Source organism: Hyaena hyaena, unplaced genomic scaffold, assembly GCF_003009895.1.
Source record: "Hyaena hyaena isolate Hyena2069 unplaced genomic scaffold, ASM300989v1 scaffold_421, whole genome shotgun sequence".
In the NCBI taxonomy this organism is placed as follows: domain Eukaryota; kingdom Metazoa; phylum Chordata; class Mammalia; order Carnivora; family Hyaenidae; genus Hyaena; species Hyaena hyaena.
In genome coordinates, this window is record NW_024081057.1 from 174,313 (window position 1) to 197,500 (window position 23,188).

Genomic DNA, 23,188 nt, shown 5'->3' on the forward strand with positions numbered 1-23,188 from the left:
TGGAGCACCTAATCAGTGACACTGGAAGACGCTGCTGGGTATACAGCTGAGCCCAAGTGAAAGCTGTACAGATGTCTCCCTTCCAACACAGAGAGGAACAGTTAACATTCAGTCGCAACAACAATACCTTATCTCGGCCCCAGAACCTTGACTGGGGCTCTGAGTACTGAAGGATGTCAAAGGCAGTCTCTTTGATAATAACTGGATTCAAAATCCTGAAATGTTTTGGCTGCAGTGGGATTTTTTCCGCCACCTGCTTCCAGAAGAAGAGCCGCACCCAAAATGGCTAAGGAAAGAAAGCAGGGGCAATCATTAGGGGTGTCTAATAAGGTTACCCTGCCAGCAGGTGAGAGCGCACCCCTGCTAATCAGCCCAGAGCTGTGGCGTGACCCCGTGTGGGTTGTCTGCTGCAACCTACAGCAAGGTTGCTGAGATCTACGCGAATCCAAGAGCCCAACTCAGAATGGCCACCCCGAAGGACCTGATTTACGAAGGTGGTAGTGGCCAAGTGGACAAACAGCAGCATCAGCTCTGGTTTCTGTGGGGAGGGAATTCCCGAGGGATTGACCTGAGATGGTAAGCCTTTTTAAGATCAAAAGGCATTGTTTTTTTCCCTGGAAAGACCAGGTGAACAGATCCTATTGAAGGGTATCAGGTGTATGAGTGACCCACTCTGATCAGGCCCTCACCCTGCATCCTCTCCACTGCCTTGCTCTATTTTCCTAGTCCTGTGAAGTCTTCTGGTAACTGAAAGTCATTTCATAGGTGCTTCTTCTTCCAACTAGATCAACTTCTACACAACAGGAAGTCCAGATCAAATCCTATACAAAATCCAGCTTTGCAGATACAAATTCTCCATCACATGGAGCTTATGTGAAAAGTGTAATATATCCTATTAATTTTGCAGACAGCTAGTTTTTGTGTGTATATATATAAATGTTGACAGTTGACCTCTGGAATCTATTTCAGCACCATGGGTGGGACCATAAAGCAATGTGACCAATTATTATAACAAACAAAAGGGAGTATGACCAAGGGAGGGCCATTTCCTCAACATCTGCCCCTCTGGAATTCTGTGAATTTCCTCCAACAAGGGGACCACCTATCAGAGCATTTTTAGAGAATCTCTTTGAGAATATTCCTCAGAGGTTTTATATATATTCTTTTGAAAATCCTCCAGAGTGGTTTATATTCATCCACGTAAGTCTAATTTCTGGATTAGCCAAAAGACATGTAAATTCAAGTCTGGTGAATAACGAAGGTGATCAGTAGTAACAATTTTGGCCCAAAACTTGATTTTCCCATTTAAGTAATGATCACAGTTTTTACATCTGACTTAACCTTACATTCTGAAAGAAATTCTCAACAAGGAGTAGTGCTGGGTTTCTACAAAGGGAGTAGTTATTTGAGAAACAACACAAAAGTACAGTTAGTTTGATCCTTGAATGATGGGAGGGTTAGGGCACCACCACCCCATCTCCGGATAGTTGAAATCCACATATAACTTTTTTTAAGTAGGCTCCATGTCCATTGTGGACCCCAATGGGGGGGCTTGAACTCATGACCCTGAGATCAAGAGTCAGACACTTAACTGACTCAACCACCCAGGGGCCCCCACAGATAACTTTGGACTTCCCAAAAACTTAACTACTGATAGCTTACTGCTGACCAGAAGCGTTACCAATAACATGAAGAGCCCATTAACACATCTTCTGTATGTTATATGTATTATATATTATACTCTTACAGTAAAGTAAGCTAGAGAAAAGGAAATGTTATTAAGAAAATCCTAAGGAAGACAAAGTACATTTACAAGATTATACTGTACTTACGGAAAACAATCTGTGTATAAGTGGACCCATGCAGTTTGAACCCAAGTGGTTCAGGGGTCAAATATATGTAGGCCAGTGTTTGTTTAAAAAATATAAGTCTGTAATTACAAATTAGAGACCCTTCCGCTTCTTATGAAAGAATAATAGATGGCTGGATTTCTAGTGCTTACCAGGGTTTCATTTTTCACCATTGCTTGAAGCCAGTTGAAGTCAACACTCTTAAATAAAACAGCAACAAACAAGTCATTGGAATAATAGTCAAGGTCAGACAGTGGCGCGCCCTCTGGGTAAGTCATCCTTATAGTAGTTTTATTACCAACATGCTCTGAATATCCCTCAACTGGTGCACTGTTTAACCTATTTAAATAAAAAGGACAAAGATAAACGACAAAGCAAGCCATCAACCCTCTGATCATATCATGCAAAGTCCCTGCACTGCGCTCCCCACATTTTAGGACTGGGAATAAGCTGTGGGTTGGAGGGGAAGGCATCCCTCCCAGCAGCCTCGAGTCCCTGAGGGACACCCAAAACTCAGCTCTGAATGTCAAGCTATCCCATGTAGTCCTGCCATTTCAAGCCAACCGAAACATACATTTTAGGCTTTCTCTGGGCACCAGTGAGGTTTCCTTGAAAGTTTCCCACTGTGTTCAGGTATTAGCAGTTCTTGCCAGGAACTCAAAAAGGTAAGCAGGAAGGAAACCTAGCAACCAGGGCAAGGCAGACACAAACCACACTTAGACTCACAGAGTCAGGACCAGGGAGGGCAACAGGCCCGAGTGCATCCTTAAAGCAAGGATCTCGGACACTTAAAACGGTCAGATCAACAAAGGCTCTTACCAGGCTGGTTGTTTAGGGGCATATTCTAAGAATTCTTCTGAAAGCAATACCACTGACCCAGTTAAAGAGTTTGGTAATCTCAAAAAATGTCTGTCTGGTTCTTCTCCTATTTTATCACACCTGTATCTCAACTTTTCTTCTCTATTCCTCTGTCACTTCTTCTAGATCTGATACCTACCTCTAGATTATCACAAGGTATTACTAGACATGACGACTAAATGCAAGGCATGCCCCTGAGGTGGTTATTTATTCCCCTTTCTTTTCTTATTTTATTTTTCTTTTATAGTTTATTGTCAAGTTGGTTTCCATATAATACCCAGTGCTCATTCCAGCAAGTGCCCTCCTCCATGCCCATAACCCCCCTTCCCCTCTCCCGCACCCCCATCAACCCTCAGTTGGTTCTCAGTATTCAAGAGTCTTTTCTTATTTTAAAATAAAGGATGTTATCAGTGTGGTTGATGAAATTTGGATAAGGATGTAGAGGGGTCTAAATTTTATTGATGTTAATTTCCTGATCCTCAATATTGTTCTGTGGTTCTGCAGTTCTATAATAGAATGGCCTTGTTCTCGGGAAATGCATGCTGACTTGTTTGGGGGTAAAGGGGCTTGATATCTGCAACTATAGAAGGGTTCGGAAAAGAAAAACAATGTAGAGAGAGAAAAAATTGTAAAGCCACGTGATAAAGCGTTACCAGGTAGAGAATCTGGGAGAAGGGGGAATGTGAGTTCTTTGTACTATTCTTGCAACTTTTCTGTTAAATTTGGAATTCTTTCAAACTGAATAGTTACCCTCCAAAGGCTTCTTCACTGATAGTCTCCCTCATAATCAGGCTAAGCCACCCTTCCTCTGTCCCCGGCACTCAGTGGCCTCCCAATGCCCATGCATGAAGTCCATGCTCCCGGTCTGGTGATCTGTGGGCCACCACTGGGCATCGAGGCACCTTCCAGCCCCTTTCCCACTCTCCCAGCCCCTCCCTCCTCTTGCCAGGGGAGGGGGGCGGGTTGCTCCACACCCAAGATCTCCCCACCTACCTCCTCCCTGAAGAGCCAAATCCCACAGCCCCGCAAGACCAGCCCTGGGCCACCCTTCTCTCCTCCCATACCTCTCCTCTGGTCCGGAGGTTTTTCTCCTCTTCTCTTCCTGTATTCCTGTCATGCACCATTAGAGGGGCATGGGGCCCGGTCTGCTTTCCCAGTGCTGCCTGCACACACATCTTTCAGCTGATCACATGGAACCCGGGATTAGGTTCTGAAAGCCTCCTACCCTGCATGTGGACCACTAGCATCTGGCCTGGACCCTGGGCCCTCAATGTCCTCATCTATGATACTAGCAGTGATTGCTTCACGGAGGAATGAGGACATCAAAAGCACATGATGTGGTGTCTGGCACACAGAAGCATCCAATGAAAGGGAGTGGTGAGAGCCTCCTTCACCCCAACACTTACAGCCCTCAAAGCCTCACTCCTACCCCCTCACCTCACACCATTCCTGCTCTCTGGCCACTGGGGCCTACGGTACCCCCCTTTAGCCTTAAAACTAGGTTCTTGGGAGCCTGGGTGGCTCAGTTGGTTAAGTGTCCAACTTCAGCTCAGGTCATGATATCACAGCTCATGAGTTCAAGCCCTGCATCTGGCTCTGTGCTGACAGCTCGGAGCCTGGAGCCTGCTTCGATTTCTGTCTCCCTGTCTCTGCCCCTCCCCTGCTCATGCTCAGTCTCTCTCTGTCTCTCAAAAATAAATAAAACCTTAAAAAAAAAAAAAAAAGGTTCTTATCTATTTCTTCTATCTTGGCTCTTACAAAAGGCAGATTCTTTCCCACAAACACTTTACACTCCCATCCTCTCCTCCTGAGTCCCCACCTATCCTACAAATTCTCCAAATAGAGCTAACATCTACTGAGCCTTTACCTCAAGCCCAACACTAAATGCTTTACCCTAAGTTCTAAGAGGTTTACATCTGTGAATCCATTTTGTGGTTACGTAAGCCTATAAGGTACATACTATGACTTCCTCCACCTACAGATGAGGAAACAGAGACACAGGACAATTAGGAAACTTGCCTGAGATCGCAGCTACTGGAGACAAAGGCATTGTGTGAACATAAAACTTTCAGACTCAAAATATCTGAAATGGATCTTGTCATACTCCCTCACTAACCAGAGATTTTTTTCCCCTAACTCCTCCACTTCTGACAGCAGTTCTGCTAACATCTGAGACTCCCAGACTAGAAGTCCTGGCGTCCCTTGACGTTAACTGTCAAGCTGTCAGAAAGTCCCACGATTTACTTTCTCAATATACCTCCCAGATTTGATCTTTCAATCTCCATTTCTACGTTCTCTGCCTCACACCAGGCCCACACACTGCGTGCACTACACCTGCACTACCTCGACACGCAGTCCCCAGGCCTAGCCTGCCCTGCCTTTGATCAAATCCACACACTCCTGCTGAGCAAATCTAATGAAGGCCCAGCATGCATCATGCTCCTGGTTCTGCACATCCTTCAGAGGCGGGGAATTTATTCAAGTGTATCAAGAACCTTGAAAATATTCAAGTATTTTTAAGCCAACAATTCTGAGAATTCTTGGAATTATTTCCAAGGAAATAATAAAGACATAAGTATGAGAATATGCAAGGCATTTTCACAATAACAAACTGAAAAATTCTATTCAAAATTTTTTAATGTTTTTATTTATTTGTGAGGGAGAGAGACAGTGTGAGCAGGGGAGGGTCAGAGAGAGAGACACACACACAGAATCTGAAGCAGGCTCCAGGCTCTGAGCTGGCTGTCAGCACAGAGCCCGATGTGGGGCTCAAACCCGTGAACCCTGAGATCATGACCTGAGCTGAAGTTGGACACTTAACCAGACTGAGCCACCCAGGTACCCCAAGAAACTGAAAAATTCTAAATGTCCAGCAATCGGAGAACAGCTAACTCCTGATACTCTGATTTAGAGGAACAGTAAGTACTCAGAAGAGTTAATTTTCAAAAAAATATTTAATGACCTCAAAAACTGTTCATAATATGTTAAAAAAAAACAAAAGACTTTATAAGAATGTAAATGCACTCAATAGTATGTATATAGAACAAAAGTGGAAAAAACACAGCAAATTAATAGTGGTTATTTGTACTATGAGTGGTTATTTCCTTTCTACATTTTTCTGTATTTTTAAATTTTTTTTAATGTTCATTTATTTTTGAGAGGGAGAGAGAATACGAGCAGGGGAGGAGCAGAGAGAGAGAGGGAGACACAGAATCTGAAGCAGGTTCCAGGCTCTGAGCTGTCAGCACAGAGCCAGATGTGGGGCTCGAACTCACAAACCACAACATCGTGACCTGAGCTGAAGTTGGAAGCCCAACCGACTGAGCCACCCAGGTGCCCCTGTATTTTTTTTAATCTTCAAGAATGAGCACGTTTTACTTTTACAATCAGGAAAACTATTTTCAGCCAACTAATCCAGAAAGCATCTAGGATGAGCGGAGTTCGGACTGTGTGCGTCCCACGTCCGCTCCAGCACCGCCTGCGAGGCGCACCCATACTGATCCCTGCTCCCCGAGGCCGGGCATCACACTAGCTCGCCCCCCAACACTGTGTCTACCTCCTGGCTCTGCCTCACCCGGGCTTCCTCCTGAATCTACCCAGCCTTCCAAACCTCGCCTCCTCTGTAAAGGTTCTGCGTGATTAGGGTCGGTACGGAACAGTTTGGGGGCATCCAATCTTTTCATGTTTGTGTTTCAACTTCTCAAGCAGTAAATCCCCTGCAGCGCTTCCCGCATCCCTCACTGCTGCTGGCGCTACACTGACCCAGCAGTGAACTGACCGTTAGAGGTGAACCCATGTACCTTATCACAACATCAAACTGGTTCAGGGCATGGCCCAGTGCTAGTCCGTGGAGAATCCCGCCGCTTCCGATGACCACGCAGCGCCTACAGCCCTTTGCTTTTAAGTGTTCAGGCATGTCGTGCTCAGGCAGTATTTCCAAGAGGCTCTGGACTTGGCTGGAGAACCTCCGGAATCCAAAAGGAGGATCGTACTTGTACTCAGCTTCATTCACCTTGGGAGCCTCCTTCACGAAAGGCGGTAAGTCCACACTGTACCTGTGCTTAAACAACTGCGCCATGGACTTCTTCGCAAACTTCGGTCGGCATTCCTTCTGCAAGACTTGCTGAGCATATTTCTGAGCTCTCTGGAATGAAATCACACCAGTCTGAGTTTAAAAAAAACCTTTCAGGCATTAGAGACACCCTCTTACAGATGACTCTGTGCCTGTGATGTCTGATAGAGCTCCCTGCTGATTACTGTCTTTCAGCACAAAACATCTGCTTTTTAGAGTTAACTTGTACTCAGAAACTTAGAGAAAAAACCCTGAGAGAATCACAAGACAAGGAGATAAACTCAACAATATCTACTTCATTATACAAGGAAAGCATGTCTTCGTACCCCCACCCCCTACCCCTTGCCTGCCCTTGTTCCCAAAATACATGTGAGGTGAAATACATACTTGGATGTATCTCAGGTTTTATAAAAGCCTGACACACACTACAACATGGATGAACCTTGAGAACATTATACTAAGTGAAATAAGCCAGTCACGAAAGGACAAATACTGTTTGAGTCCACTTCTATAAGATCTCTAAAGTACGAAAATTCATAGAAACAGCAAGCAGAATGCTCATTATCGGAAGCTGGGGGAGGGGCACGTGGGAAACTGTTGTTTAATGGGTACAGGTTTTGCAAGATGTAAAAGTTCTAGAAATCTGTTTCACAGCAGCGTGAATAGACTTAACAGTGCCAAACTGCACATTTAAAAATGGCTGAGATGGCAAATTTTATGTGGTTTTTACCACAATGTTAAAAAATCTTCTATTTCAGGTTCCTGTCTACCAGGATGAGAAATAGGCTTATTTACTAGTTGGGGCAATGAGCTTTGTACAGTCTGAAATGCAAGTTATTCTAAATGTAACCAGGAACTCTATCACGTCAACACAGAAGTGGCTGGCCTTGGTTTTGCATACAATTCTCCCTGCACGTTAATGCTTTGCCTCAACAAGGAACGACTCATGAATGCCAACTACACTAGCCCAGCTGAATGCAGCAGCCCACGGAAGGACGTGGTACAAAGGCCCATTCGTCCCAGTCTTTCCTCTTGTCTCAATCTGGCCAAATTCTGCCTCTGAACTGCTTGGCAGGAAGTTCTCCTTCATCACTCTGCTTTTTGTCCTTATCTCCACATTCAGCAGCCTTGGCCCCCCTGCCTTACCCCTCCTCCCACCCAGCTATCTTCTCACACACACGCACACACAAAGACATGTGTGCGTGCATATATGGAGTCCTAGATTTTCTGGGATATTTACTTTTAGGACTGAACATGTCTTCATGGGATATGAACTGCGTCCATATTACTATGAGGATCGTTATTGTATATAATTTTAAACATTTGCCTCAACTATGTTTTTCCTCAAGGGCTTGTTATTTTTATTGTCTGATTTTTCTATAATAAATTTTTTGTAGGAAAACCTCTATCTTATTATAGCAGAGGCTCCCCTCCCCCCCTAAATCCCTTTTTAAATGACAGCTTCAAAAAGTTATTAGTACCTGGGAAGAGCACATTGCCTACATCCTGAGGAGACAGCCCTGTTTCTTTTTTTTTTTTTTTTTTTAATTGATTCAAATATGCGTTTTTATTTATTTATTTTATTTTTTTTTAATAGTTTATTGTCAAATTAGTTTCTACATAACACTCAGTGCTCATCCCCAAAGTGCCCTCCTTCATGCCCATCCCCCCCCCCCCCCCACATCCATCAGTCCTCAGTTTTTGTCAGCACTCAAGAGTCTCTCATGGTTTGCCTCTCTCCCTTTCCCCCACCATTTCCCCCCTTCTTCTCCCCCTTGGTCCTCTGTCAAGTTCCTCCTAATCCTCCTATACGTGCACACATATGATATTTGTCCTTCTCTGCCTGACTTATTTCGCTCAGCATAACACCCTCAAGGTCCATCCATGTTGCTACACATGGCCAGATTTCATTCTTTCTCATTGCCATGTAGTATTCCATGGTATAGATAAACCACATCTTCTTGATCCATTCATCTGCTGATGGACACTTAGGCTCTTTCCATGTTTTAGCTATTGTGGAGAGTGCTGCTATGAACATTGGGGTACATGTGCTCCTATGCCTCAGCATTTCTGTATCCCTTGGGTAAATTCCTAGCAGTGCTATTGCTGGAGACAGCCCTGTTTCTGAAGAGGGGAACTGAGAGTCTCAGAGTGCAGATAATGCTGCATACGTTATGACGGCCACTGCCTCAGTCTATCGCTAGATCTCTGACACCTCACAAAATGGCCGTCGGTATCTTCACTGTGTGGGCTCAAGGTGGTGTGACCAGTAAGGGCTGAGCTGGCATGCTAACCTGGTCCGATTACTTCCCCAATTCCTAAAACCACAGCCCCTGTCCACACAGAGCAGCACACAAATGCCACCGCTGAGAACGAGAGTTTATATATGAATTGGCATCTTCGTGAGGAGTCAGCAGGAAAGCCAGGCAAGAACCAATCACGACCCTGAGCAGCACCAGAAGGAAGGCCTGCCAAGCCCACGTCACTCTGCACCCAGCAGAGAGGTAAAATCCCACCAGCAGGGGCAGGGCAGAGAGGCCACACGAGCCACACACATGGCTCTCTAGACTCCAGGCCTGAGGGTTATGAACAGTAAGTTTTAAAGAACAAAAGGCCGAAACGACATGTCAAGGGTCTGGTTTTGCAGATCTCCTAGGATAGAAATGAGCCTCTGAGAAGTGCCCAAAGAAATCCCGAGCAGCCCAGCGATGGGCTCATGACTGGAAAGAGAAGAAGGTGATCAAGCCAGAAACCTGGGCTCAGCTCTCCTGGGCTGCCAAATTTTCTCTTTAGAAGTTTCATTTGGAAGAAGTGAAATTTCGTTCCATTTCCATTCTGGCAAAGAGTTCCCCTTGGGGCTTCAGACTTAATTGTCTAGACTGGGGGCAGAGCACAAGGCCTAGTCATCACCTTGTGATGGGGACTGTGCTTGCCCTCACTTACCGCGGGCACAGTGTGCCCATCCCAGGTGAGCACATGTTCTGAATGCCATGGGCCGTGTCTACAGTGACAGCGGTTCCTCTGCTCCTTTCGTTTCACCTCATTTAGAGGTGTGGAAAAGCCCCCCAGAAAGCCCCAGGACCATTTTTGCTAACCAGGAGCCGTTCTGGCCTCTCCCCCCACCCCCCTCCATACTTCCCAGCCCCAAAGAGAAAAGCCTGGGGAGGAGAATCTCGCCCCACAGAGCCGTGAGGAAAGAAAGGGCTGTGACTCTCCCCTTCCCTGCTGCAGAAAGCTCCAGAGCTGGAAGCCAGAACAGGCAAGGAAGGATGGATGGACGTGGAGGGGTCTGGCTGGCATTCATCCAGGGCAAGGACCACTGGGAAGCGGAGAGCCGGCGACTCTCGAAAAGACACAGAATCTCCTGCTTCTTTCAAATCAAGGGCATGGAAATGAGGGCTTTGGTGTTTTAAGTGTCTTCCAGGCTGAGCTCGCTGGCTGCCCCACAACTAAGAATAAACAGACATCTGGTAGTTCCGATTGTCAGGGAGGTGGCGATTTGCCATGGAAAACCACAATGTGAAAATTCACTGAAGGGTATTTAAAAAATCAAAGTGATTTTCCTCGGCAAAGTCTCTGCTTTCATTTCTACTGCAGAATTGTTAGGATAATGACCCTCTGAAATAGAAGTAAATGGCGTAATTCTTGGTAAGCGGCAAGGTTCTCTTTTATTCCTTTACATCGAGGGCAGAGTACAGCACGAGAGGAGAGTTTCGGGGCTGGAGCTAACTAAACCTGGGTAGGAGCCCAAGTCAGCCACCAACCACGTGAGCTGAGGGCATGGGTTACCTTACATCCCTTTCGATTCCAGACCTGTACCAGGCTGGTGCTGGCCTCTTCCTCCCAGGGGCTGCCCTGACGCCCACAGCATGACTCATTGTGCCCTAAATGTGTGAGAACAGCCGTAGGAGAACCGTGAGCAAAGCCACTGCCGCATGCAACTCACATCCAAGTTAACCATCTGTAACTTCTACCCGGCTAAAAGCAGGGCAAAATCTGAATAACTGAGTCACAGAAAGTACCACAGTAAAAACTCGGGCGGTCAGAAGCAGCCCAGGACTGGTGGCTGAGGGTGAGGACAGACTGCAATGGTGAGGTAATTCACGGGGGTGATGGACGGAATGGTCTAAAATTGGACTGGGGTGATGGTAGTGTAACTGTGTAAGTGCATGGACACTAACAAACTGCATGCTTGAAAGGAGTCGATTTTATGGTATGTGTCTTCTGGCATGGTAAACCCTTAAGAAAAACCAATCAGAATATTTGGACGCTGGACCCGGTTCTAGATCTTTCAACCAGCAGTGTAACCTTGACTAAAGCGTCTAAACCTCAGTCAAGGCTTCAGTTTCCTCATCTCTGACATTCGAGGATGGTCTGGGGGCAAGGAGGAAGCGCTAAGGAGGGGAAAAGAATCAGTCTAGAGGTGCAGACACCTAGACTAACACCTCGGCCCGGGTCATTCTGTTTACCTTAGCTACGTGAGTGCAGGTCAGCAGAGTCAGAGAGAAGCACATTTGGCCATAATTAACTACACAGCACAAAATGCAGTCCTCAGGGTGATATGTGGTTTTTAGCTGAGAAGAGAGAGGGCCAAGTTTAAACTGCTACCGTGCAGCCCGAACCTGACCGACACGAACGTGCTCGTCTCTTCTCTAACTTTCTTAAGTGCAATTTCACATCTAAAATGCATGTTCAAAGCGTCCGGGTCCCCACAGAGACCACTGTTAGTTGTTTTAAAGAAACGGTATGTTAAGAGGCATCCTTAAATAGAAAGGACAAAATCCACGGCCATGCTTCTGCAGCTGTATTAACAAAGGCCGGGCCCAGCACAACCAGCCAATCCTCAGAGTCCGACGGGGGGGCAGGGTCCCTCTAACGTTGCAAATGACTGAGTATCAGCAACAGAGCTAACAGGACCTCATGGCTTTGAGATCACCTTCTGCTCACATACATCCACAATTCAAATTGGCCCCAGCGCTCTTGGTGGTAAGGACCAATGCCCAACAACAGCCCGGACACACAGCTCTCTTTGTAGAGGGCTAATACTGCCCGCCACCTCACAGCCATTCGGAACACCGGGACCACGCTGGCCAGCTTCCCTGGCCATTTCCTCTATTCTGGGGGAAAGGGTGTCTGGTTTTGCTTTAATGAAACATGACCAGACATCAGATTTGGGACCTGCTCAGTGTGACATTCAAGGGTTTTCCCTCTTTGTGTGTTTCCCTGAACATGGTCCTGGCTCATGTTCAGTCTTCTCTCCTGCTGTTCCCCACCCCAAATCCTCAGTGATACCCAACTCTTGCTATACATCTAAGAGGCAAAGCTCTCAGAGGCACATGTTTGTTGCACACACTGCTCCCTCTGCCTGGAATGAAGCAGAGAACAAGCTGTCAGGACCACTGTGAAAAGAGGGGCATTCTGACAGCGTCAACAATGTTAAAAAGCTATTAAAAAGTCTCAAGTAATAAAATATAAAATACCCCTAATTCCACCATGGTTGTAGGAAGATTTCACTTTCTACTTTATTAATTTCTGAATTGACTGAGACTTTCACAAACATGTTTGACTTATAAAACCACCTGCTGATTCCCTGCTCTTTCTCCACAAACTACTGGGGACTTTGTACTTTATTCATTTCTGTATTATTTGAATTTTTGGTGTTATTTTTATAATTGGAAAAAATAATGATCTTTAAGAATCTTTTAGAACTGGGTTGATGTGGTGGTCACTGTGGGCTACTACTGGGTCTCTGTTTCCTCTTCCTCCTTCTTAGGGAGCTGTAATTCTGTTCAGGCAGCTATTACCCCTTCTCCAGGCAGGCAGTGGGGCTTGGGAAGCTGACCTCGCCCATTAGATACTCCCACCCCCTTGTCAGGGATTGGTCAGGAATCCTCATTGGAGCCAATCAGGGCAGGGCACTGGCAGCCCTGAGAGGCTGTTATTGGTCCTGCAATGAACTTCGGTTTTAAATCTTGGCCCAATCAGCTTAAATGGAGAACTCATATTCCATGGTTTAGAGGGAAGGGGATGCCAAGGTTTTTTTTTTTTTCTGTCTACTATCTACTGATGGATATGAGGAAGTATCTGACCTACTAAGGGTATGAGGAAGTATCTCACCTGTTCCTTAAAAGTACATTAAACTTAATGTATGTTACTGAAAAATACTCAAAGAATTGCCCGTTATTTAACTGCGGATTTTCTATGCAATCTGGAGTTTAGAGATGAGACACCACACAATATCTCCCCTCCCTCTGGACTTTAATATACCTAAGTACATGCTCATTAATACAAAATGTTAGCACACAATCCCCATTTCCCAAGGGCTTGCTTAAAGGACAAGTTAGGATTTGTGTATGAAGAGGCTTCTAGAAGACAGAAGGATGATCAGAGAAGGCGTCTCAGAAATCCTAACCCCTGAGCTGAGCTTTGATGTAAAAGATAAGTAGCAGAGAGGCAAAGGAGGGCAGAGCTCCAGGCAGAGAATTTAGAGAGAATGCAGCAAGCGTAGGGAAAAATCATTTCAACAAATGGTGCCAGGAAAATTGGATATCCACAAGCAAAAGAAAAAGGTTGACCCCAACTTCACATCATATACAAAAACTAACTCAAAACAGACCTATAATTAAGAGCTAAAACTATAAAATTTTTAGACGAAAATACAGGATTAGGCAGTGATTTCTTAGGTCTGGCATCAAAAGCATAAAGAACAAAAGAAAAAATAGATTAATTGGCCTTAATCAAAATTAGAAACTTCCGTGCTGAAAATGACACCACGAAGAAAGAGGAAAGACAATCCACAAGATGGGAGAAAACACTTGCAAACCACGTATCTGACAAGGGACTAGTATCCAGAATATAGAGAAAACTCTTGTAATTCAATAACAGAAAGACAAATAACCCAATGAAAAATTGGGCAAAGAATTTGAACAAACATTTGTCCTTAGAAGATATATAAATGGCTAACGAGCACGCAAAAAGATGTTTGTCATTAGTTACCAGGGAAATGTACATCAAAACCAAAGTGAGGAAGAAAGAAAGCAGCTCAAAGAAGGAGCTGTGAAGAGATTTTGGACCTGGTTCAGGCAGTGTTGGGACAAGGGGTGGCTAAAGGAGGCTGACGGGATTGGCAGGAACCAAGCCACCACGAGCCCTGCAGGCCAGACTAAGGAGTCTGGACATTCTAAAGGTAATGGGAACAAATCACAGTTTGCAACAGGGAAGCAATGTATCAGATTCACTTTTCAGAAATACCACTCCAGCCACAGTGGGGCTTGCCTGGCTTTATAAAGGCAGGTAAGGAGACATGAAACAGGGTCAGTGGGTGAGGGCAGAGCATGCCAAAGGGCAATCGGACCATTATCCCTTTTCCTGGAATCCCAGAAACTGTGTATTTTTATAAACACTGTCCTTGTTCTCAAATAGCTTTTATTTTAGAGGCGACAACAAAATGCTTACGTAAATTACTATATCAGATGGAGTCTGGTAAGTGTCAGAGGCGTTTCAAAGAACTGGTGAAGTTCAGTGTGAAAGTCATGGAGTTGGAAGCTAGTGGTGCCTGCCCGCCAGCACTCAGAGCAGGGAAAGCAGCCTATACTTTCCAGCCGGGTACTGAGAAAACTGCAGAGAACCACAGAATCTCAGGGCTGGAAGGGACCAGAAAAGCGCTTGAGCCACCAACTGTCTGATGCCTGAATTCAACCTTCAGGACCAAATAGTTACCCTGGCTGTGCTTAAAGAGTTCCAGAGATTTGCCACAAAGGCGGCCCATTTATCTCAACTGTAGATGACTCGGACCATCAAACCTTTCTCCTTTCAGCCTGGCTGCCACCCCCTGATGCGCACCCCTGCCGTTAAGGCCACCTGGGCAGAGCTGACCCTTCCGTAGGCCAGGCCTCTGGCTTGCTAACAGTAGCTGCCCCAGGCCCCTGCACCAGTCCTTCTCTCCTTCGGACTACACAGATGTTCCCATCCCTTCAAAGGTTCCTCAAGGACATGGTCTCCAGTCTCTCCTCTGGTCATCCTCAGGTGTCACTAGGACTCCTTGGGGAACCTTACGGAGTAATAGCCATCATGATCAGAGCACTTGTCTGAGATCTGCAGGGATGAACAAACCGTCCCTAGTCTATTAACACAGCTTAAGGAAAAGAGCGGTAGGCAGCCACAGCACAGGGTGACACAGATGGCACTGGCCAGGCACTAAAATTACCCCAGGAGTTACTAAAGCACATCTTCTCCACCTTGTGCTTGTGAAACGCTGTGCTGGGCCCTTGTACGCGAGAGCTCCCATCTCTCCTCAATTAAACAAGACTCGAGAGTGATTATCTTTGCAGTTGGTCAGTCAACGGTGTGCTTGATTACTGGGCAGGAGAATGTGGATAAGCATGGCGAAGAAGCAAAGGCAAGAGCGGACAGATATCGGGGTGCCTGCAAGGCCAGCCAGATGGGGAGGCAGAAAGCCTGAGCAGAGGCGCTTGACACATCCTGTTCCACCCCAGCAGACGTGCTGATGCCGGAAACCCGAGCCGAGTCAGCGAACCTCTGGGGACAGATACATCACGAAAAGGCAGAGGCTCTGTGAGACACAATGGTTCTGCATCGGCCAAGCTACGCCATTTATTTTTTATTTTATTTATTTTAGAATATTTCATAAAATAATATTTTATAATACCTTATGATTATTAATTAAAAGCTATTAATTTTCATTTCCTTGTTTATACCTGCCTGTCCCACCGAGTATGTGAGGCCCTTTAAAGGACACACAGACTGAAGTAAAAACATGTGAACAAGTACTCAGACTAGAAAAAGGGCTCTGTGTATATTGTCTTATTCAACTTTGAGAACCACCCTTTTACACAGATATTGTTCCCTACATTTCACAGCTGAGAAAACTGGGACTCAATTAGGTAACTTGCCCAAGGTCTCATTTTTGACTACGTGGCATTTAGACTTGAATCTAGGTCAGAAATGTAAGCTCCCGGGGCGCCTGGGTGGCTTAGTCGGTTAAGCGTCCGACTTTCGCTTAGGTCATGATCTCGCGGTTTGTGGGTTCGAGCCCCGCATCGGGCTCTGTGCTGACTGCCAGCTCAGAGCCTGGAGCCTGTTTCAGTCTGTCACTCCCTCTCTCTCTCTGACCCTCCCCTGCTCACGCTGTCTCTCTCTCTCCTAGAAATAAAAAAAACTAAAAAAAAAAAAAAAAAAATAAAAAAAAGAAATGTAAGCTCCCTCCTCCTCTCTGCATCACCCTTCTATAACTTCTGGCTCCTTTCTGAGGACATCCCCTACCCAGGTAGAGACCAGTCACCCGGAGCCAGGACCACATGGCCGAGTCCAAGCCGCGACTCCACCACTTCTAGTGAACCTTCAACAGGTTACTTACTCTCCCTGCCCCTCAGCTCAGCTGTGAGATGGAGGTAATGATGGTTCCCATTAGGAGGGCAGAATGAGTTTATATTGCTGAAGCACTCTTAGGATAGTGTATACTGTGTATACACTAAACCAGATTAACTGGTTAACTAAACTAGATGTAAACTTGGCCAAGCAGCTTAACCTCCCAGCCATCATCTGTTAAGAGGGAGAGAATACTGGGGTAGCTCCCAGCCGTGATGGTATTTAAATAATATATGTAAAGCACCCATACATGTTGGATATCGTTACTGCCATGCTACCTTATTTAAAACCATCTCTTCTTTCATCCAGGACTGAATATTACTGGATCATTTAATTACTCAAGTAAGCAGTGAAATTAGCATTTAATAGGTCAATGGGTTTAGAAAAATGAATATAAATTAAAGGAAAAAAATCTTGAAATCAGTGTGAAATCATTAAAATGAAAAATAAAACACAGGAATGACAGGCGATACTCAAAGAACACGCCCCTTTTCTGAGAACGTGTACAGTGGCAACATCACAGCAAACTAACCCCATGACAGGTGCCCTAGAGTGTGGCAAATGCAACCCATCTCCCCCCCCCGCCCCGCCCCAACCCCCGTGACTTTGGTAAATGGAGGAACAATACTGTGGGGTAGGTGTGAGGGTGGGGCAGGGGGTAGGTGGGGGTGCTGGTGGGGGAGAGGGTCATCCCTCATTTTAGAGTGCTAAGACGAAGTATTTTCCCTCTTTTATAACTTTCATGACCACTTATTTATAACCCTTTAGAGATGACATTTCTGTTTAAGTATAAGCGTGGAATTGTTTTAATTTAAATCACGCCAATGCAATATCTAACCTTGACACGGTCCGGGTCGACGTAATGCATTCTTTTCATGTCACATTCTTCAGTAGTATAATTTAACTTGAGGATATAAAGGATCCACACACCAAACACAAACAATGTACACCTGGAAAAAAAATCAGTTAGGCATAATGACTCAGTTATGTGATAATCAAGGGAAATCATGAGACATTAAGTGAAACCCTACCCCAGGTTGAGTCTGTCTGCCATGCAGCGTGAAAGTAGTCTTTAATTTGACCTCAGTGGTCCACGTAGGGCACCATTTCTTATTTTCCTGACAAGATAAATTAGTCATTTATAACTCTCTTTGTTAGAAGCAAATGTAGAGAAAACTTGTTTCTGCAAAGGTGCCGTAATAAAATATGAATCACAATGCAGACAACTGGACTTTAAAAAGCCAAGTAACAGCTTCTGAGCTATAGAATCTCAGCTTCAATTTTTGCCACTTTAAAATACTGTCAGTCTTCCAAATGCTGTGTGATTCCACTTATATAAAAGTACACAGAGGAGTCAGAAATCACAGAGACTGAAAGAGCGGTAGCTGCCGGAGCAGGGGAGGATGGGGGGTTAGTGTTTAATGGGCGGAGAGTATCAGTGTCACAAGATGCTGCAGGTGGACGGTGTGATGGCTGCACATAGTGTGAAGGTATTTACTGCCACTGAACTGTGTACTTAGAAATGGTTAAGATGGTAAATTCTATGTTCTGTGTATTTTACCACAACAAAGAAAAAAAGGGCAGAAAATATTGGGAACCCTTAAAAAAACCAAGAAAATAAAATGAACAATCTACTCATTATTGCTCTAAAGATTCTACCCGAAGATGAGGCTGACTGAAGTGAGACAGAGCCACCAGCCACCCTTTTTTTTTTTTAATTTTTTTTTTTTAATGTTTTATTTATTTCTAGGAGAGAGAGAGAGAGAGTGAGCAGGGGAGGGTCAGAGAGAGATGGAGTCACAGACTGAAACAGGCTCCAGGCTCTGAGCCGGCAGTCAGCACAGAGCCCGACGCGGGGCTCGAACCCACGAACCGCGAGATCATGACCTAAGTGAAAGTCGGAAGCTTAACCGACTAAGCCACCCAGGCGCCCCGCCAGCCACCCTTAAGACCATCTCCAAAAACTGCTTTTAAAGATCCGATAAATTCAGATTATTATATAGTTTAAAATACACACATGCATGCACATACACACACAGGATTAGGATAAAAGATTTAAGGCTAGTCCTGGTTCTAGAAACCTCATTTTGTTTAAGGTTACTTATTTTGATACAGAGAGAGAGAGAAAGAGAGGCTGAGAGAGAGAAGACAGACAGAATCCCAAGCAGGCTCTGCACTGACAGCGGGGCTCGATCTCATAAACTGTGAGATCATGACCTGAGCTGAAATCAAGTGTCAGATGCTTAACTGACTAAGCCACCCAGGTGCCCCAAAAATGAGCTCTTTTTTAAAGAAAGGAGCAGTTTAAAAAATATAGCATCTGGCACAGTATGATGCTAAATATTTCTTAATATTTGAGGAGGATAATGCAGGAAAGTATTGCTAGGAAGTGTGTTCAAGACTTCTTGAATCTTATTTCAACAGGATCCCTCAAGAAAACCTGGACAAGCACCATAATTTCTCCCTGGGATCAAGTACGATATTACCTGAATACGAGGTTACCATCTGTGTAAAAGTGGGGGTGGGTAACACACACACACACAATTTCTTATACAGACAAGACTGGCAATAGTTATCTTTAAGTGGGGAGCACGAATGAGAAGATATTTCACTGAGTACTTTTAATACCTTTTGAATTTTAAATCTTGTGAATACAGTATTACCTACGTATTCCTCTCCCCAACCCCCCCAAAAGGTATTACATTCAGTACATGTAGTAATTATCTTTTCTTGATTATAAAAGAAAGGGGAGGGGAGAGAACAGTATGTTAAAAGCAGGCCCATGGGTGCTTGGGTGGTTAAGCATTCAACTTCAGCTCAGGTTATGATCTCACGGTTTGTGAGTTTGAGCCCTGCATCTGGCTCTGTGCTGACAGCTTGGAGCCTTGAGCCTGCTTTCGGATTCTGTGTCTCCCTCTCTCTGCTCCTCCCCCACCTGTACACTCTCTCAATAAATAAACAAATATTAAAGAACAAAAAAGTAGGCCCAATGTCTACAGCACTAAGGACACTGCACGGTACTTCCCCATCGTTGACTCTGTCTCACTCACACTGTGAGCAGCCATCGGCCCATGTCTACCTCATTCACCGCCACAGGCCGGCACCCAACACAGTGCCAGGCTTGTCAGGCCACGGCAAATACTGGTTGATAACAAAAGGAGCTGGAAAATATGAATGTACATTTCCCTTTCCTACTTCCTCCTTCTACAGCTCCTAAATTAGCGGTACTTTGAAAAGGGTGCATTTTCAACTTGGTTTGACTGCTACCAAACGCAACTGGCAAGTCCCTCCTTTAACGATTATACCACTAATTAGGATATATAGGGGTGACTTGGCTGAAACACCAGTCATCTTTTTAATATTCAATATTTAAGGCTCTTCCAAAGCTTGCAGGGGACTTTCATTAGCCGTATTTTTAGATTAACTTAAAAGACCTAAGAGGAAAAGTCCTGTTGGGTCACATAATGGCAGGGAGGGCTGTGCACTTACGAGCTGCTCTCTCAGGAGGTGCCTCCCTGGCTGGCACTGCCCTATCACCAAGTACAGCCTGATGCATAAACCCAGACATCAGTGCAGAGTCTTTACTTGAACGTGCCTTCAGATGATCTTCTGACCCCGTATGAGAGCCATCCTTCAGGTCCTGTTGCATTTTTCTCCCAGCTCCCCATAGCCAACCTGGCCAGGGCAATCGTAAGGTCTGACAGCTAATACTTACTTGAGGATGTCTTTTAACAACAAGTTGGGTCTTCTCATCTTGTTTTGAGCTCGGGTGTACCATTGCAGAGAGGGTCTTGAGCAATCACTTCTCAGTTTCACACAGTTATACTCACTGGGCATTGCTGTGAAGAGAGAATCAGCCAGGAGGAGGGAAAAGAGGGAGAGTCAGGCAGACTGTGTTTATTAAAAGCCATTAAGGGGGTACATCTATAGCATGAAATACGACTTAGCAATAAAAAAGAATGAATTAGTGACACACCCAATAACCTGAATGAATCTGGAGGCAACTATGCTGAGCCAATAATAAAGTTTATATACGGTATGATTCCGTGTATATAACATTCTTGAAAGGTCACAATTACAGAAATGGAGAAGAGATTGGTAGTTGTTAGGAGTTATGGAGGGTGGTAGTGGGTGTGGATGGATCCTTGTGTTGATGTAAACGTTCTGTGTCTTGACTATATCCCTATCAATATTGTACCTGTGATACTATACTATCATTTTGCAAGAGGCTACTTGTAGGGGAAACTGGGTAAGGAGTATATGGGATCTCGCTGTATTATTACTTTTTTTTACAACTGCACATGAATCTACAATTATCACCAAATAAAAATTCTAATTAGTTTTTAAAGAGCCTTTACCTTTTAAGGCTGCATATAGAACTATTTACAGATGAAACAGGAAAAATGGGATCTGCTTCAAAAAAATCAGGAAGGGGATAAGACTGCAGGTAGGGGATAGATAAGGCAACACTAGCTTTAAACTGATTAAATGTTGGGGCACGTGGGTGGCATAGTCGGTTGAGCGACTGACTCTTGATTTTGGCTTAAATCATAATCTCAGGGTCATGAGATTGAGCCTTGCGTTCAGGTTAAGCAGGTGTGGAGCCTGCTTAAGATTCTCTCTCCCTCCTTCTCTCTCTCCTTCTCTCTCCCTCTCCTGCTCACTCGTCACACTCTCTTTCTCTCAAAAAAACATTTTTTAGTTAATTAATTAAACTGATTAAGTGTCAAAGCTGAGCACTGGATACATGGGGCTCATTAAACCATTCTCAATACTCTAATATTCAATACAGCTGAAGTTTTCTATAATAAAAGTTTAAAGAGAAAGTGTTATATATATATATTTAAGAGGAAATGTTATATTCAAAACAACAGAAGTGTTACACTAAGAAAAAATGAAAATATGACAATTTTAAAAGACATTTTTCTTCAAAAAGTTATATATTCTTGGGTATGTTTGCCTACTTATTCTTTTGAATTAATTTTATTCTCAAATTTTCAATTTCTAAATAATATTCCAAGGGGTATCATAGTAGGAATCAATACCTCCCCCCCTCCCCCATATCAGTTTCCCCCTTCCTCTCAACTTGGTAGAACTCTGGAATTTTTAGCTAGGTGCATGGCCTCCCAGCATGAAGACTACATTTCCCAGCATCCCTTGGAACTAGGTATGGCCTTGTGACTAAGTTCTAGCCAATGAGATATAAGCAAAAGTGACTTGTACAACTTCCAGGGTGTATTCCTTGGCATATACCTTTATCTCTTTTCCTGTTGACTGAAATACTGACATATGATGAGCCACTCTGGACCACACAGATAGCATGTCACCAAGGGATAATAGAACAACAACAGAGAAGGGGCCTGGGTCCCTGGACAACCCCAAGGGCACTCTACCTTCGACTGCCTGCCTCTGGGCTGTTATAAGATGGAGAAATAAACTTCTATCTTGCTTAAGATATTGTTAATTAAAAGTGAAGTCATATCTCAACTAATATAGGCACCTATTATGCAATTATGATAAATTTAAAAAATAATATCTTTATTATAGCCATTTGGCCAAGGGGCAGTTACATCTCATTATATACTTCATTTCCATTAAAGTTGTGTCATTTCCTTTGAAAAAAATCTTTTATCGAACCGATATTTAATGTTTCTGCAACTAGAAACAATCTATCAATTCTAATTTTAACTGTGTAGCACTGCAGTGCAGGAATTTTTGTAGATAGGTTACTCTTCTGAAGCGTTTCAAAACAAGTGCCAAGGACCTCACTAGTAAACCTTTCCTGAAGAACAACGGAGACTCTGGAAGGTTTTTAAACACCACAACTTGAGGTAATTCAAATGCATGGCCAGCTAAGTGGTGGGAACCAGTAGGCTACCTGGAACCATACACATATAAAATAGACATTTCTCTTTTTTTTTCTTTTATAGTTTATTGTCAAGTTGGTTTCCATATAACACACAGTGCTCATCCCAACAAGTGCCCTTCTTCATGCCCATCACCCCTTTTCCCCTCTCCACCATCCCCCATCAACCCTCAGTTTGTTCTCAGTATTTAAGAGTCTCTTATGGTTTGCCTCCCTCTCCTTAACTATTTTTCCCCTTCTGCTCCCCCATGGTCCTCTGTTAAGTTTTCCCTGTTTCACATATGAGTGAAAACATTTGGTATCTGTTCTTCTCTGCCTGACTTTTTTCACTAAGCATAACACCCTCGAGTTCCAACCATGTTGATACAAATGGCCAGATTTCAATCTTTCTCATTGCCATGTAGTATTCCATTGTATAGATAAACCACTTGATCCATTCATCAGTTGAAGGACACTTAGGCTCTTTCCATGATTTGCCTATTGTTGAAAGTGCTGCTATGAACATTGGGGTACATGTGCCCCTATGCATCAGCACTCCTGTATCCCTCAGGTAAACTGCTAGCAGTGCTATTGCTGGGTCATAGGGGAGTTCTATTGTTCATTTTTTGAGGAACCTCCACACTGTTTTCCAGAGGGGCCGCACCAGTTTACATTCCCACCAACAGTGTAGGAGGGTGCCTGCTTCTCCACATCCTCGCCAGCATCTGTAGTCTCCTGATTTGTTCGTTTTAGCCACTGACTGGCGTGAGGTGGTATCTCAGTGTGGTTTTGATTTGTATTTCCCTGATGATGAGGGACGCTGAGCATCATTTCATGTGTCTGTTGGCCATCTGGATGTCCTCTTTGGAGAAGTGTCTGTTCATGTCTTCTGCCCATTTCTTCACTGGGTTGTTTTTTGGGTGTGGAGTTTGATGAGTTCCTTATAGATTTTGGATACTAGCCCTTTATCCGATATGTCATTTGCAACTACCTTTTCCCATTCCGTTGGTTGCCTATTAGTTTTATGGATTGTTTCCTTTGCCCTGCAGAAGCTTTTTATCTTGATGAGTCCCCATAGTTCATTTTTGCTCTTGATTCCCTTGCCTTAAGATGTGTCAAATAAGAAACTACTGTGGTTGAGGTCAAGGAGTTTGTTTCTTGCTTTCTTCTCTAGGG

The 23,188-nt window shown here is 44.4% G+C and overlaps 1 protein-coding gene across 2 annotated transcripts in view; it reads right to left on the reverse strand.

Annotated features, from left to right (window-relative positions):
• Positions 1-23,188, reverse strand: part of ST3GAL5 (ST3 beta-galactoside alpha-2,3-sialyltransferase 5) — a 56,282-nt gene that overhangs the window by 9,753 nt on the left and 23,341 nt on the right. For both annotated transcript variants that reach the window (XR_005531815.1, XM_039252630.1), the window contains exons 2-6: positions 19,883-20,006; positions 17,006-17,117; positions 6,509-6,852; positions 2,003-2,189; positions 128-286 (exon numbers count right to left, since the gene is read on the reverse strand). Coding sequence is in view for 1 of the 2 variants with exons in the window: in XM_039252630.1 (XP_039108561.1) it covers positions 128-286; positions 2,003-2,189; positions 6,509-6,852; positions 17,006-17,117; positions 19,883-20,006 (926 nt within the window). In the remaining variant the exon portion in view is untranslated. The remainder of the gene's footprint in view (positions 1-127; positions 287-2,002; positions 2,190-6,508; positions 6,853-17,005; positions 17,118-19,882; positions 20,007-23,188) is intronic.